This window comes from Mustela nigripes, chromosome 3 (assembly GCF_022355385.1).
Source record: "Mustela nigripes isolate SB6536 chromosome 3, MUSNIG.SB6536, whole genome shotgun sequence".
Lineage (NCBI taxonomy): Eukaryota > Metazoa > Chordata > Mammalia > Carnivora > Mustelidae > Mustela > Mustela nigripes.
In genome coordinates this window covers 4586940-4602260 of record NC_081559.1, presented here as the reverse complement: position 1 = coordinate 4602260, position 15321 = coordinate 4586940, and the positions used below count along the sequence as shown (strand labels likewise).

General features: G+C 38.9%; 1 protein-coding gene across 1 annotated transcript in view; it reads left to right on the top strand.

The window, feature by feature from the left end:
• TMEFF2 (transmembrane protein with EGF like and two follistatin like domains 2) overlaps positions 1 to 15321 on the top strand; it is a 227401-nt gene that overhangs the window by 171304 nt on the left and 40776 nt on the right. Inside the window, exons 6-7 of the mRNA XM_059392628.1 lie at positions 6759 to 6907; positions 7638 to 7697. Of these exons, the coding sequence (XP_059248611.1) occupies positions 6759 to 6907; positions 7638 to 7697 (209 nt within the window). The remainder of the gene's footprint in view (positions 1 to 6758; positions 6908 to 7637; positions 7698 to 15321) is intronic.

The following is a 15321-nucleotide window of genomic DNA, read 5'->3' as shown; positions in this document are numbered from 1 at the left end:
GTAGCTTCACGTGCTTTCCCACCACCCTGCCTTGGCCTCACTCGGTGGGTCACTTCTGTCGGCTGCTCCACAGTGATGTCTTAGGATCAGGGCAGATACTAAGGGCAGATACTTAGTATCAGGGCACTTACGTACCTGTCGCTGTCACCTCACGCCACAGGTGCATCCCCTGTAGCGTGTGGAGGAAAGCCTTGTAATACTTGCCACTGAATCATGTTCATTAAACAAGAATATTAAATTCCTTCTGACGGAATGAAGGGGACCGAGAAAACGGTGTTTTGAAGCCAAGATGTTTGGGGTTTCTCGATGGACTATGCAAGCTATCTGCCTGAGAAAGAGCGAAGGAACTTGCTGAAAATGCTGATTTCTGAGACCTACCTGAGACCCGGTGCATCAGAATTTCTTATGTGAATGTCACATATACTGAGTTAGAAAACCTCTTGGTCTTAAAGGGTGAGGAGGAGTATTTTCTGTTATTACGGCTCCCCACATCTGCACGTCAGAATCCCCTGTAGGATTTCCGACGACTCTAGTTCATACTCAGCCTCACACGAGACCTCCTGAGTGGGAATCTCTGGGTGGATGCCCAAGGTTGAGCTATTCCCCAGAAGGTTTTTCTTCGCATCCAAGATTAGAAACCACTAAGCCAAAAGTTAATGATGACCAATATTTATTGGTTATTTACAACTTCTCAGAAACTTCACTAAACAGTTGATGTGCGTTATTCCAATTAATCTCCACAGTCTTGAGTGAGTATCTTCATTTTCACCGGCTCGAGGCAGTTAAGTAACTAGTCCAATGCCGTACAGCTAGTGACTGATCGCGTCGGTGAAACAGGTCTGTCTGAGACCGAACTCCAGGCGCGAGTCCCATTCCCCGTCTGCCGTTATTGGAATTAGACATCATTGTGATTCACGGCCGTCAGTCTGTCACCCAGGAATAGTCCCACTTGTTCAACAGGTGGTTCTGTTTTTGAAAGTTCGGACACCACCCCAGAGAAGGGTCTCTCAGCTTAATTTCTCTTCATTCAGACCCCCATTGATGGGCTACCTGTTGCTCTAGACTTTTTCTCAATAATCCCAAGACCTTCCATTTAATAGACGAACTTCAATCTTCTACCTTCTTATAAAGGGAGAGAGATTAATGGCAACTAAGCTTTTTCTGTGTACAAGATAACCCACGTCCGCCTTGGAAAACCTCACTGTAGTCCTTGGTAATGTGTCTGGAGAAGGGCATTATTCCTTCCTCCTAGATTTCAAAGCTAGAAGGATTGCCCTTCTCAAATTTAAAAACAAAACAAACCGAGCTCACATATATTGCCCGAGTAACAATGTAGCAGACCTGGTGGTCTTACCTCCCAGTCAATGCTTTTCCACACCCTGTATAGAGGCTTTTTGTTTCCAGTGGATTTTCACATCTCTTATTTCATTTTCCCCCTCACAAACCAGGCATTCCGGAATTGTAGTTTCTGTACAGATAAAATAATTATAATCAAGTTCCATCAAAAGGAGTACCATGAGAGTTAATGAGTAAATGAGCTTAAAGTATCGCAAGAGTCTTGAATGAAAAAAACACACTGTTTTGTCTGTTATTAATAGAATGCCGCTCATCCGTTACGGCTCTGAGGAGAGCACGGGCAGTGGCTCTGACCTCGTTGACTGGCCGGGCCAGAAAGGGTCTGCGTAATAGCCGCAGGGACAGCCAGACTCAAGGGACACAGACCAGTCAAGGTTCAAAACTACCCAGAAAGCCGTCTTCACCACAGTACCATTGGGTACTTTAAAACTGATTAGCGATGTTGTACGGACAAAATTTGGAATGGGCAAGTCAAGGACCTTGGGGGAGGAACAAGTGACGGCATGTTTAGTAGATGAAACAAAATCTGGTGAAATTCGAGGGCGGCCACCGGCCAGACACATGAATAAGTGATTTCTACCTGGTGGCTTTGGTGTCCTCACACTCTGGAGGACAAGGAGGCATTTCCAAATGTGAGGGAAAGGGTTCCTTAACCCACTGCAGAACGTCCTTGGAGGAGCCGTTTCAGGAGAGGCAGGCTGTTGACTGAATGCCAAGCCCCCCACAAGGTTCACGAGCTAACTATGAATACATGTGGGCCATCGGAGACACCACCTTTTACTTCCTGTAATTTCAGTTCTTTACTCCATCAAGTGGTCTTTCTAAATCGCCAGATGCTCTGCTTCTCCCTACAATTCAGAGAACTAAGGTTTTCTTCAATGTTAATGTTCTTTGAAGGATTTCAGAGGGTAGTATTTCCACATACAGACCCTAAAATTATTATTTTCAAGTAGGGCTGATTCTTTTTCTTTGTAGCCTAGAAGAAAAGAGATCTATGTAATCGCAGTGTCAAAATGTCAAAAGACTGAGATAGATTGGAAAAAAGAAGAAAAGGAAAGAAAACACACACACACACACACACACACACACACACACACACACACACCCTTACAGGCACCCATGCAGTCCTCAGCCTTACAAACCCTTGGCTCACAGAAACTACCCGTGACATGCTGTAATTAACTAGTTACTCCTCTCAGAATGAATAATAATACAATTATTTGCCAAAAGCAGTGAAGAAGGGAGAGTTTCTGTTTTTAAAAATATCTGCCTTTCATTTCTGTAAAAAGAAAAACCCCGGATTAATTTACATAAGCTGCTACAGCGCGGAGTGACCTGCAATTTCACTGTTGCACTGTATGATAATTCTGTCACCTTTTTATCGGAGCCTTATATTTTTCAGCGGCTTGAAACAGTCATAAACTGACAAGTCACCACCATATTTAAATTATATTGGTTCTTAAAACCTGTACCTGAATACTGCAAAATATAAGAAGTGACCTGCGGGGTGAAACCTGTCCATTTCACAACTGTACTCTGCGGTCACTGAGTCACTAAGGGCTGGTGCCCTGTCTCCATCGTGGGACACAAATTCAAGGAGGGGGTGGCCTCTTTCAAGGTCCGAGTAGCACAGACTTAGGTGAGTGTGTTTGGACAGACCACCGGTTCTTCTCCCGTGTGCTCGTGTCTAGACAATAGCAACCCTCCTCCGCTCCCACGTCCACCCGGCCATTCCACAGTCGCCTCCTGATGACTTTCTGCGATGCGCTCTGCCAGGTTCCAGAAGTTCAACGGTAAAAAAGACATATTGCCTTTAAGAAGGTTGCAGAAAGTAAAGGCATAAACTAGTAAACAGGCACGTTAAGAACGCAGTCAATGCCCCCACAGAGCCCATTCTCCGCACACACGTACGCAAATTCACGTACTCATATCAACACGAAAAACTCTCTGCCCCGTGAATCCGAACTTTAGAAAATTCCAGGCTCTTTGAAAGTTTTGAAAGAGCTACTTGGAAAAGAGTTGGTGCTAAAACTTAGAGTTAGTTGGAGTGTTCATTTGTGTGTACGTGTGTGTGTCTGTCTAAATGTATATTTTTATAAAAAGTAGAAACAACTTTATATCGAATTTTGTTAAGGATAAAATAGTGTAGGGGCTCCTGGGTGGCTCAGTGGGTTAAGCCGCTGCCTTTGGCTCAGGTCATGATCTCAGGGTCCTGGGATCAAGTCCCGCATCGGGCTCTCTGCTCAGCAGGGAGCCTGCTTCCTTCTCTCTCTCTCTCTGCCTGCCTCTCTGCCTACTTGTGATCTCTGTCTGTCAAATAAATAAAATCTTTACAAAAAAAAAAAGGATAAAATAGTGTAAACAATTGATGCCTTAAGTAGTCACATTCACTTAACTCATATCATTTGTTATTCATTCTAAGAATCGGGTATTAATTCAGAATGCCTTCAAACGAATATTCGCTGATACATCCCTATGATGCTACGAAGTTGGGACCGTCTGTTTGGGAGGACAGAGACTAAGAGGCATTGTGACTTAGATTCATAAAACCACGATGAATAGTCCAAGAGTAGACATAGCCTTATTTTTTCAAGTCCTATTCATCCAAGGTACTCTTTTAATTAGTTAATATTGGGAATTTGGGTCTGCCTTCTTTTTCATTGTACTGAACAATGTGTGGAACAGTGTTGGTTCTGGCATCAAACCGCCTGTACTGGAAATTAAGTTCTTCCCCATAAAAGCTATTTGACTTCTCCAAGCTTCAATTTTCTCATCTGTAAGCTGAAGATAGCAATAGTAGCTACCTCAGAGAGATAGAAGGATCAAAGGAGTCACAGGATATAAAGCACAATAACACTATCATTAAGTGAGCTACTATTATTATTGTCATTATTTGAGCTCAGTGAGAACATTTAATATCTGTCAAGAAAATTATTTAGCTACCCTATGTCTGTTTTTATGACAATATAGTAATGATAATTTATATTACTGCATCCTTTTTTAATAATATAGGACCATGTTACTATATTTATTCATTTCATTTATCCACTACCTGCAGTTACTGAATGACTAGTGTACACAGAGTACTGGGTGGTGCAGGGAATACAAAGATAATTCAGGTACTATCAGCAGAGTTTCAGACTATTGTCCTGGAATCCTACACAGTTTTCCAACTAATTAAATTTAATAACTCAGATACTAAAAATAATTTGAGGATACCCGCAGAACCCTCATATCCTATATAATATACTCTTTAGATAGACAAGAAAACATGACTTTCTCTCTGTTCTGCTCTTAGTCATAGATAATTATGTTGATGTTTTTCAAGGAGATAGTCCCCAGAGTCTAACCCAACAACAATAAGCTGTCTTGAAGGGAAAATAGAACCAACCTAAAACAAACAACCAAACAACCCGCCATGTCCGTCTCCTCACCTTGTTATTCACCACAAATGGTTAAGGAGGGCAAGGCTGATCTACAAAGTCACTTTCCCAAACGCGCGGTGAGAAGGACCAAAAGCTCTTGAACATGTAGGCGGCGCTCGATCTCAGATCTTTCCGATGCCAAAGCAGGAACATCGGGGCGCAGGTCAGATCACCACTTAACTAACCACTCGATGACTTAAGCATTCAGAGATGGTTACCATCTGTCCTAGCTCTTTGTTCCTAAGTATGTGAAAGTAAAAATAACCAAGTGCTGCTAAAGCAATTCTCTGACAAAAAATTAAGGGCATTGGCACTACTTCTGCCAGCACTTTCGACAGCGATTTAGGTAATTCTGATCCAGATGGCCTAAGGACACACTCTGAGAAGCGCTGGTGTGTAGACAAACCCTCTCTCACTTATTCAACAAATAGATCAAGCAGTGATTCCCAGGAGGTGAATCTGGTGCCAGGCTGACGGCCTAAGAAGGCAGAATCCTAGGCTCTACCCCCAGAGTTACTGGGGCCCAGAAACCTGCTTGTAAATTGGAATATTTAGAAGTTTTCCAGGAAATTCTAAAGCACAGCCTATGGTGAGAAGAAAGGGGTTATATGTTACTTTAGCACGTCCGTGGGTTGTCCTTGTTCCACAATTTACTAGCTTCCTGACCTTATAATTGGGCTATCATTGGTCTATAAAATGGCTGTTGTGAAGATTAAATAAAGCAACGCACGTTAAGAACCCAGCGTGTAGTAAGCTAGTTGCTACTGTAATCATCATATTACATGCCCAGCTCTGAGTAAGAGCTACAGAAGTAAAATGTGAGTGAAGCATATAATCTATTTAGAAAAATAGCTTAATATTAATAGAAATTTAAAATACAAGGTTTTATTTTAAGGCAATAACATATTTATACACATAAAAATATTCTGAGTGGCAAAGTAGACTGTAAAATACAGAGAATTAGAACAACATAGGAAAAGTCATATAAAGTTTGCTAGAAATGTCTCATTCTTCTCATTCAGGCAAACTAATTCTCATTGACTCACTAACTTTCTATGTATATTATAGAAAAATATTAACATCGTAATCAACTTGTGTTTATTACTTAGGGCTAGAATTAGAAAAAAAACAGTGTGCCTCTGGGGAAGGGATCCATGGGACAGGTTTCAAGGGGCTCACACTCTAAAATTTTATGCAAAAAAGTTGTTTTGTGTGAGCATGAGTATTTCTGAAGACAGAGCCACATCTTTCATTTGATTCTCAAACTGTTTTATGCTCCCCCCAAGGTAAGGACCACCAAAGACCCCCGCTTAGCACGTCGCGCGCATTCCCTTGTAGCAGAGAGAACTCCTGGATGCGCCGCAAGCATCTCCCGGCTTGCTTTCTTGCAGATGTCCTCCCGCGCTCACCGTTCAGATACCCCGAGAATAGAAGTTCACACAGTAGGATCCCATCTGAGGAAGCGGTAAAGCAGACTTTCAGGGCGACCTCAGCCCGTACGAATTGTGCCGACATCAGCACATCAGTTTACCCACAGGTTTTTAAAGTTCCAATGGCAGAGATTTACTGATGATTATTTTCTGCATCTTCCCTTTTTTAAATTTGTTTTAATCCTTTTATCAGTCTTTTGAATTATTTTCAGTGAGTTAGTTCTGTGGTTCTTTCCCTCTGAGGTAGAAGAGTGAAGGAGCTTCCCTGCCAGGAGACCATTCAATTTTGCCGACTTGTATGTCGGCAACCTGGTAGTACTCCCACTTTCTCTGTTCTGGATAACAGGATAACAACATATGACGCTACTTTTTCTTTCTTTCTTTTTTTTTTTTTTAATCGATTGAGGTGAATTGCTGTATGACATTATATAAGTTTCAGGTAAATGAGCTTGTAATTTGGTATCCATATATACTTGGACGTGACCGCCATCTTAATCTAGTTACTATCCATCACCATTCACCCATTTTTACGTCTCTCTTCCTTTAGGTGTGTGTGCAACATCGACTGTTCTCAAACCCACTTCAATCCCCTCTGTGCTTCTGATGGGAAGTCTTACGATAACGCGTGTCAGATCAAAGAAGCATCGTGTCAGAAACAGGAGAAAATTGAAGTCATGTCGTTGGGTCGATGTCAAGGTAATGTTTGTACCAAAACTCATTTCCAAGAATGTTTTTAGTCTTAGTGTAGAAATGAAAAGTGAAGAGAACTCCTTATGAGGCGAGCTATTTCCTTTCCGGAGGACAATTCTGATCTATAATTGGTCGGAGAGTCTACTGTAGCATTCGTGGTGAGTGTAGGAGTTCGAGAGCCTATCCGCAGCAGCCCATATCTTTTCCTATATAATGGGACTGTATCTTCGCAATGCCGTAAACACAGAAGCCAATATTCAGCCGACATTCTCCCTGCACAGGGGGGAGAAAGGTCAAAGTCATCTTTAGCGAAGAATCTGAGGTTTTCTTAGAAAATCTTGAAATTAAAAACAAATCACACCATTTCCATGTATTGAGTCAATAGACATATTTCAAGTACATTTTTTTAAAGCAGGGTGTATAAGAATGTTCTATTTTGTTTCTTACTCAGAAAGAAACATTTCCTTGGTTTTTGACTTGTTATTCCTTTATCCATCTATCTCCGCTCTAATTGTGAAACTTCTCTTTGTCCCAAACTCTAGAAAGGTGATATCATTCTATTATTTGCTCTCAAGCAAATTGATGTAAATCTGTCTTTGCATAAAGGTAGCTTAGAACTATAGTTGTAACTTTTCCTTAGTGACAGTGAAGGTACTATTGCTGGAAAAATATAAATTTGACATTAGATGTTTAAGAAGCAATTAATCAATATTAATTGTTATTTTTTTTAACACAGATAACACAACTACAACAACTAAATCTGAGGATGGGCATTATGCAAGAACAGATTATGCAGGTACATTATAAATTTTCTACCATAGAATATGAGCACTTCCATAAAAAAGAGTTGGGGGGAATTTTTTTTTTTTTTTTTACCGTTAATCCTAAGTTGAATCTTGCAAGACTTCTGACATGTACTAATCTTCTCTTGTTTGACTCAAACTTTCAATAAGCAATGGTGAATTTATGTTGTAGCAAATAAAATGCCTTTTTTTTTCTTGCCAGAGTTAAAGCACTTGTCAAAAATGTCAGTAAGATAGAACTAACTTGTTTTGACAGTGCAAATGAGACAAATGACAAAACATTTATCAAATTAATGGGCACCAGTGGAAACTAATGCAGTTTTTGGCAGTATATTATAATGAATGCAAACATTCTTGTTTGAATTTCCATTAAAGTCAACAATAAAAAAGTTTGTTAGTCTCTAAATAGCTAGAAAGGACAGCTATAAATAATACAGGCTATCTCTTTAAATGCAAAATTTAAAATTTATGTGTAACTTATTTTTAAAATAATAATTTATTTAAAAATAGTAATTTATATTAAAAGTACAATGTAATGTCTGACTTAGGTAGAATTATCAAACATTTATAGAAAAATGTACATTTTATTTAGCAGTTCTAGAATATTATTTTGAGAATTATTCTATCTAATATAATTTTTCTAGGGTGAGAAATAACTTATGGGTATGCAAATAGGATTTTAACAAATTATTAAATTTTATAAAAACTTAGGATTAAAATATAAAAATAAAATTATTGATATGTAGAGTTTTGTTTTTTAAAGAGCTTTTAACTTAAATATTAAACAGTGATCACTAGATTTTTGGCCAGTAGTCAACCAAGAAATGCTTCTTATATTTCAAGATAGGTGTTATCATTCATTTTTCCTGAAATTGTATTTTAATAATATTTTTGATTTATTTTTATATACAAAATTAATCTCAATGAAATTGAGATCAGATGTTGTACTATGGATACTTCCCACCTCTCAGAATTTAGAAATAACAAAAAAGGGTTTTTTTTAATTCTTCATTTTTATCTCAATGGTTTTCAACATGTAAATGAAACTTTTCATGTGCTAGAAGCCTGGAATTATCCTGGACAATGATACATGGAAAAACATTAACTCTACTATGATAGAGCTGTTCCCAAATGCCCAGAAGAGATAGAAGCAGGGAGGGATTCCTTGGAAAGAACAGTCCATGGTCAATAAGTTTGGGAGAAATTCAGATGAACAGATGACTTTCTCACTCAGGACACCTCACAGCTCTTGTGCGCACTGTAAAATTTTTAAGAGATACACACCTTTTATTTATTTATTTTTTAGTTTTTGTTTTAATATATACAAAGTACACCCAAATGTAGGCTGGGTAGTATAATGAAGCAAACGTACTCACCACTCAATGCAGTAACACCAGCCCATGGCTAATCTCGTCCCATTGCCAACTGCATCCTCTTTAGCATTTTCAGAATATGTGGAAAGAAATCCCAGAAATTGCATGATCTTATTCATAAATACTTGAGCCTGCAATTCTAAAAGAGCAACATTTTTAAATAAAATTGGGTTATTATCACACCTAAAATAATTATTAATAATTCCGTAGAGTGAATAGCTTTAATCAAACTTGTTTGAAAAATAACCCATGTTTTTGCGGCACTTTTGAGTACTGGTGTTCCCCAAAATGCACTTTGGAATATGCTGATTCATAGGAAAGTATTAAAAGTGATAAAAGATCATGAAAAATCAAGGTCTGAGACTAATATTATACGTTTTAAATGTTAAATGGATAAAATTTCAATTCTGTATTTTGTTATAAACAATAGCTTTATCTCAAAGGAATTGTAAGCCACTACCTGGCATATTTAATTTTACTGTGGCCTAAAGTTTTTGAAGATTTCATAAAGATTTCACTTTCATATAAAAAGTTACTAATTGTGCTTAAAATACTTTTATATTTGTTTTGCAAACTAATTCACTTGGAAAAAAATCTTCAAAAATGAACATTATGTGAATAACTTCGCTACTGAAACATTAGTCTTTGGACTCCTAGGAAAAATCAAGTTTCTCCCTGAAACAAAGACCTGGTCAAGTTGATTAGCATCAATATGCAAGTATTTGTGAGTTTATAAAATTGTACATTACATATCATATTGGAGTTTACCACTCTGTCATTTTCATTCATGTTACCTTTTTACAGAATGCCCATTTTCAAAGAGATAGGGAGTTAAATTTTTCTTCTAAAAAAATCGCATTTGAATTTGGTTTCAAACAGATAATTTTTTTTAAGAGTTTATTTATTTATTTGACAGAGATCACAAGTAGGCAGAGAGGCAGGCAGAGAGAGAGAGACAGAAACGGCTCCCTACTGAGCAGAGACCCCATGTGGGGCTCAATCCCAGGACCCTGGGATCATGACCTGAGCTGGAGGCAGAGGCTTTAACCCACGGAGCCACCCAGGCGCCCCCAGATCATTTTTTTTTTTTAAGAATTTCAAACCACACCCAGTGCTCCATGCAATACGTGCCCTCCATAATACCCACCACCAGGCTCACCCAACCCTCCTCTGTCTCGCCCAACCCTCCAAAACCCTCAGTTTGTTTGTCAGAGGCCACAGTCTCTCATGGTTTGTCTCCCCCTCCGATTTCCCCCAACTCACTTCTCCTCTCCATCTCCCAGTGTCCTCCATGTTATTCTTTATGCTTCACAAGAAAGTGAAACCATATGGTAATTGACTCTTTGCTTGACTTATTTCACACAGCATAATCTCTTCCAGTCCTGTCCATGTTGCTACAAAAGTTGGGTATTCATCCTTTCTGATGGAGGCATAATACTCCATAGTGCATATGGACCACATCTTCCTTATCCATTCCTCCGTTGAAGGGCATCTTGGTTCTTTCCACAGTTTGGCAACTGTGGCCAATGCTGCTATGAACATTGAGGTACAGATGGCCCTTCTTTTCACTACATCTGTATCTTTGGGGTAAATACCCAGTAATGCAATTACAGGGTCAGAGGTAGCTCTATTTTTAATTTTTTTTTAAGATTTTATTTATTTATTTGACAGACAGAGATCACAGGTAGGCAGAGAGGCAGGCGAGGGGCAGGGGTGGGTGGGAAGCAGGCTCCCTGCTGAGCAGAGAGCCCCATGCGGGGCTTAATGCAGGGCTCAATCCCAGGACCCTGAGATCATGACCTGAGCTGAAGGCAGAGGCTTTAACCCACAAAGCCATCCAGGTGCCCCTATTTTTAATTTCTTAAGGGATCTCCACACTGTTTTCCAAAGTGGCTGTACCAACTCGCATTCCCACCAACAGTGTAAGAGGGTTCCCCTTTCTCCATATCTTCTCCAACACTTGTTAGTTTACTGTCTTGCTGATTTTGGCCATTCTAACTGGTGTAAGGTGGTATCTCAATGTGGTTTTGATTTGAATCTCCCTGATGGTTAATGATGATGAACATTTTTCATGTGTCTGATATCCGTTTGTATGTCTTCTTTGGAGAAGTATCTGTTTATGTCTTCTGCCTATTTTTTGATGTGATTATCTGTCTTATGGGTGTTGAGTTTGAGGAGTTCTTTATAGATCTTGGATATCAGCCCTTTGTTTGTATTGTCATTTGCAAATATCTTCTCCCATTCCCTGGGTTGCCTCTTTGTTTGTTGACTGTTTCCTTTGCTGTGCAGAATCTTTTGATCTTGATGAAGTCAATGAAGTTCATTTTCGCTTTTGTTTCCTTTGTCTTTGGAGTCATATATTGAAAGAAGTTGCTATGGTTGATGTCTAAAAGGTTACTGCCTATGTTCCCCTCTAGGAGTTTGATAGATTCCTGCCTCACGTTGAGGTCTTTGATCCATTTCAAGTTTATCTTTGTGTATGGTGTAAGAGAATGGCCGAGTTTCTTTCTTCTACGTACAGCTGTCCAATTTTCCCAGCGCTATTTATTGAAGAGACTGTTTTTTGTTTTTTTATTCCTGCTTTGTCGAAGAATATTTGACCACAGAGTGGAGGATCCGAATCTGGGCTTTCTACTCTATTCCACTGGTCTAGTGTCTGTTTTTGTGCCAGTACCATGCTGTCTTGGTGATCACAGCTTTGTAGTAAAGCTTGAAACCAGGCAACGTGATGCCCCCAGTTTTATTTCTCTTTTTCAACATTTCTTTTAGCAATTCAGGGTCTCTTCTTGTTCCATACAAATTTTAGGATTGTTTGCTCCAGCTCTTTGAAAAATGCCAGTGGAATTTTGATCAGGATGGCACTGAAAGTATAAATGGCTCTAGACAGTATAGACATGTTAATAATGTTTATTCTTCCAATCCCTGAGCATAGAATGGTCTTCCATCTCTTTGTGTCTTCTTCAATTTCTTTCATGAGTGTTCTGTAGTTCCTTGAGTACAGATCCTTTACCTCCTTGGCTAGATTTGTTCCCAGTATCTTATGGTTCTTGGTGCTATAGTAAATGGAAATGATTCTATAATTTCCTTTTCTACATTTTCATAGTTAGTATATAAGAAAGCAACTGATTTCTGTACATTGACTTTGCATCCTGCCACATTACTGAATTGCTGTATGAGTTCTAGTAGTTTGGTGGTGGAGTCTTTTGGGTTTTCCATGTAAAGTATCATGTCATCTGTGAAGAGAGAGAGTTTGACTTCTTCTTTGCCAATTGGAATACCTTTTATTTCTTTTTGTTGTCTGATTGCTGTTGCTAGGACTTCTAGTATTATGTTGAACAACAGTAGCGAGAGTGGGCATCCTTGTTGTGTTCCTGACCTCAAAGACAAGGCTGTCAGATTTTCCCCATTGAGAATGATATTCACTGTGGGTTTTTCACAGATAGATTTTATGAAGTTGAGGAATGTTCCCTCTATCCCTATACTTTGAAGCATTTTAATCAGGAATGGATGCTGTATCTTATCAAATGCTTTTTCTGCATAATTGAGAGGGCCATGTGGTTCTTTTCTCTTATTGATTTGTTCTACCACATTGATTTGTGAATATTGAATCACCCTTGTATCCCAGAGATAAATCCCACCTGGTCATAGTGGATAATCTTTTTAATGTACTGTTGGGTCCTATTAGCTAGGATCTTGTTGAGAATCTTGGCATCCATATTCATCAGTGATATTGGTCTGAAATTCTCCTTCCTGATGAGGTCTTTGCCTGGTTTGGGGATCAGGATAATGCTGGCTTCATAAAGAGTCTGGAAGTTTTCCTTCTCTTTCTATTTTTTGAAACAGCATCAGGAGAATAGGTATTATTTCTTCTTTGAATGTTTGGTAGAATTGCCCAGGGAATCTGTCAGGTCCTGGGCTCTTATTTTTGGGAGAGGTTTTTGATCACTGCTTCAATCTCGTTATTAGATATTGGTCTATTCAGGTTGCCAATTTCTTCCTGATTCAGTTTTGGAAGTTTACAGGTTTCCAGAAATGCATCCATTTCGTCTAGGCTGCTTAACTTACTGACACATAACTGTTGATAATAATTTTTGATGATTGTTTCTATTTCCTTGGTGTTAGTCATGAGATCTCCCTTTATTCATAATTTTATTAATTTGAGTCCTCTCTCTTTTCTTTTGGATTAGTTTGGCCAGTGGTTTATCGATCTTATTGATTCTTTCAAGAAACCAGCTTCTAGTTTTGTTGATGCATTCTACTGTATCTCTAGTTTCTATCTCATTGAACTCTGCTCTAATCTTGATTATTTCCCTTCTTGTGTGTGGGGTTGGCTTAATTTGCTGTTGATTCTCCAGTTTTTTAAGGTGTAAAGAGAGCTGGTGTATTCTGGATTTTTCAGTTTTTTTGAGGGAGGCTTGGATGGCTATGCATTTCCCCCTTACTACTGCCTTTGCCGTATCCCATGGGTTTTGGACCAAAGTGCTTTCAAACTCATTGGTTTCCACGAATTGTTTAAGTTCTTCTTTGATTTTCTGGTTGACCCAAACATTCTTAAGCAGGGTGGTCTTCAGCTTCCAAGTGTTTGAGTTCCTTCCAAACTTTTTCTTGTGGTTGAGTTCCAGTTTCAAAGCACTGTGGTCTGAGAAAATGCAGGGAAAAATCTCAGTCTTTTGGTATCGGTTGAGCCCTAATTTGTGACCCAGTATGTGGTCCGTTCTGGAGAAAGTTCCATGTGTGCTCCAGAAGAATGAGTATTCTGCTGTTTTAGGGTGGAATGGTTTGTATATATCTACGAAGTCCATCTGGCCCAATGTGTCATTCAATGCTCCTGTTTCTTTATTGATTTTCTGCTTGGATGATCTGTCTGTTACTGAGAGTGGTGTCAAACATAATTTTTGACCTTCAGTGTCATTTCTTTTAGTTGGCATCATTTCCTATCTTATCCCGTTATTGGACATGAGAAGGAAAGAGAATATATTTTTAAATCTGTGCAAATGAAAACACTTCAGACCCTCAGTGTTGCCCAAGGTCTGCTAGTTTGGCATCAGATTTATCTAGTAAATTCCATAGAAAAACTTTTAAAATAAAAGTAAAGTTTAAAAATACATGTTTGTTTGAAATCCAAATTTAAGACAGGAACAGAGATAATGTCAATCGAAGCTTGCAATTCCTAATTAAGCACTGATTACCTACTTTAAAACTCTCACGGAAGTTAATTTAGATCCTTTTATCTTCATTCCAATCTTATTAAAACACATTGTATACCCCTCATTAGACAATATTTAAATAATAGCCACATCCCTCAACATTTCCAGGCTTTCAGTAGTATTTACATTTTCATACATTTTAGAATACAAACTTTGGAAAAATAAAAGGATCCAAATGGAGCCTCAGTATGTCACTGTCCTCTTAATTTCTGTTTCACATTTTCAAATCTCCCCAAGAAGGGAAAACAGGAACTGTGTGACTCACATTCCTAGAAGTTTGCTATCTGCTCACAAGCTCATTTAATGTCACAGCCAATTCCCTCGTTAGACAGACATCGGTGGACATTCCCACTGGGGAGGAAGTACCGATCTTAACACACTCTCATTTTTTCTTCGATGTTGTTAATAGGAGAGGTTAAAAACCTTTAGCAACACCCCTATTTTTCCTGTTTGAACCTACCTTATTGTTGTTAGTACAAAAATCACACATTACTGATTACAAAAATGAAAAATAATTTAGAGAGCCTAAATCTAAAAATAAATATGCTATGTCTCGTATTTAATGTCATTTACAAAATAGAGACTTCAGTAAGGACGAGCAAGGGCCAATTCACAAAAAACAAACAAACGAACGAACAAAAACAAGTATAAAGAGAGCCATGCCTCCAACAAGACTAAGGGGAGGTAAACCGAACTTGGGCCGAGCTATGAGTTCCAAGATATACCTGAAATGGACTCTAGGAAATCAAAGAACTTGCCAAGTCATGCCAGCCAGCATTACTTTCTGGTTGTACTTGATTTGGGTCTCTATTCTGCCCTCTCTTATTTAATGAGACCCAAGGCATTAGTGAGTCCTGAATCAGGAGCTTTGGATCTGTTTCAAGGCAGAGTGACAGGATCTCTGTCTGATAAGCTAAACAGGCGACTTAATGTCATTCTCCCTTCATCGGTCTAAGACTTGGGCTTCCATTTAGGTCTTTCTCTTTACTTGCAGAAAGGCTCAGGGAATAAAATTTTATAAAGCCACAGAGCTGGAG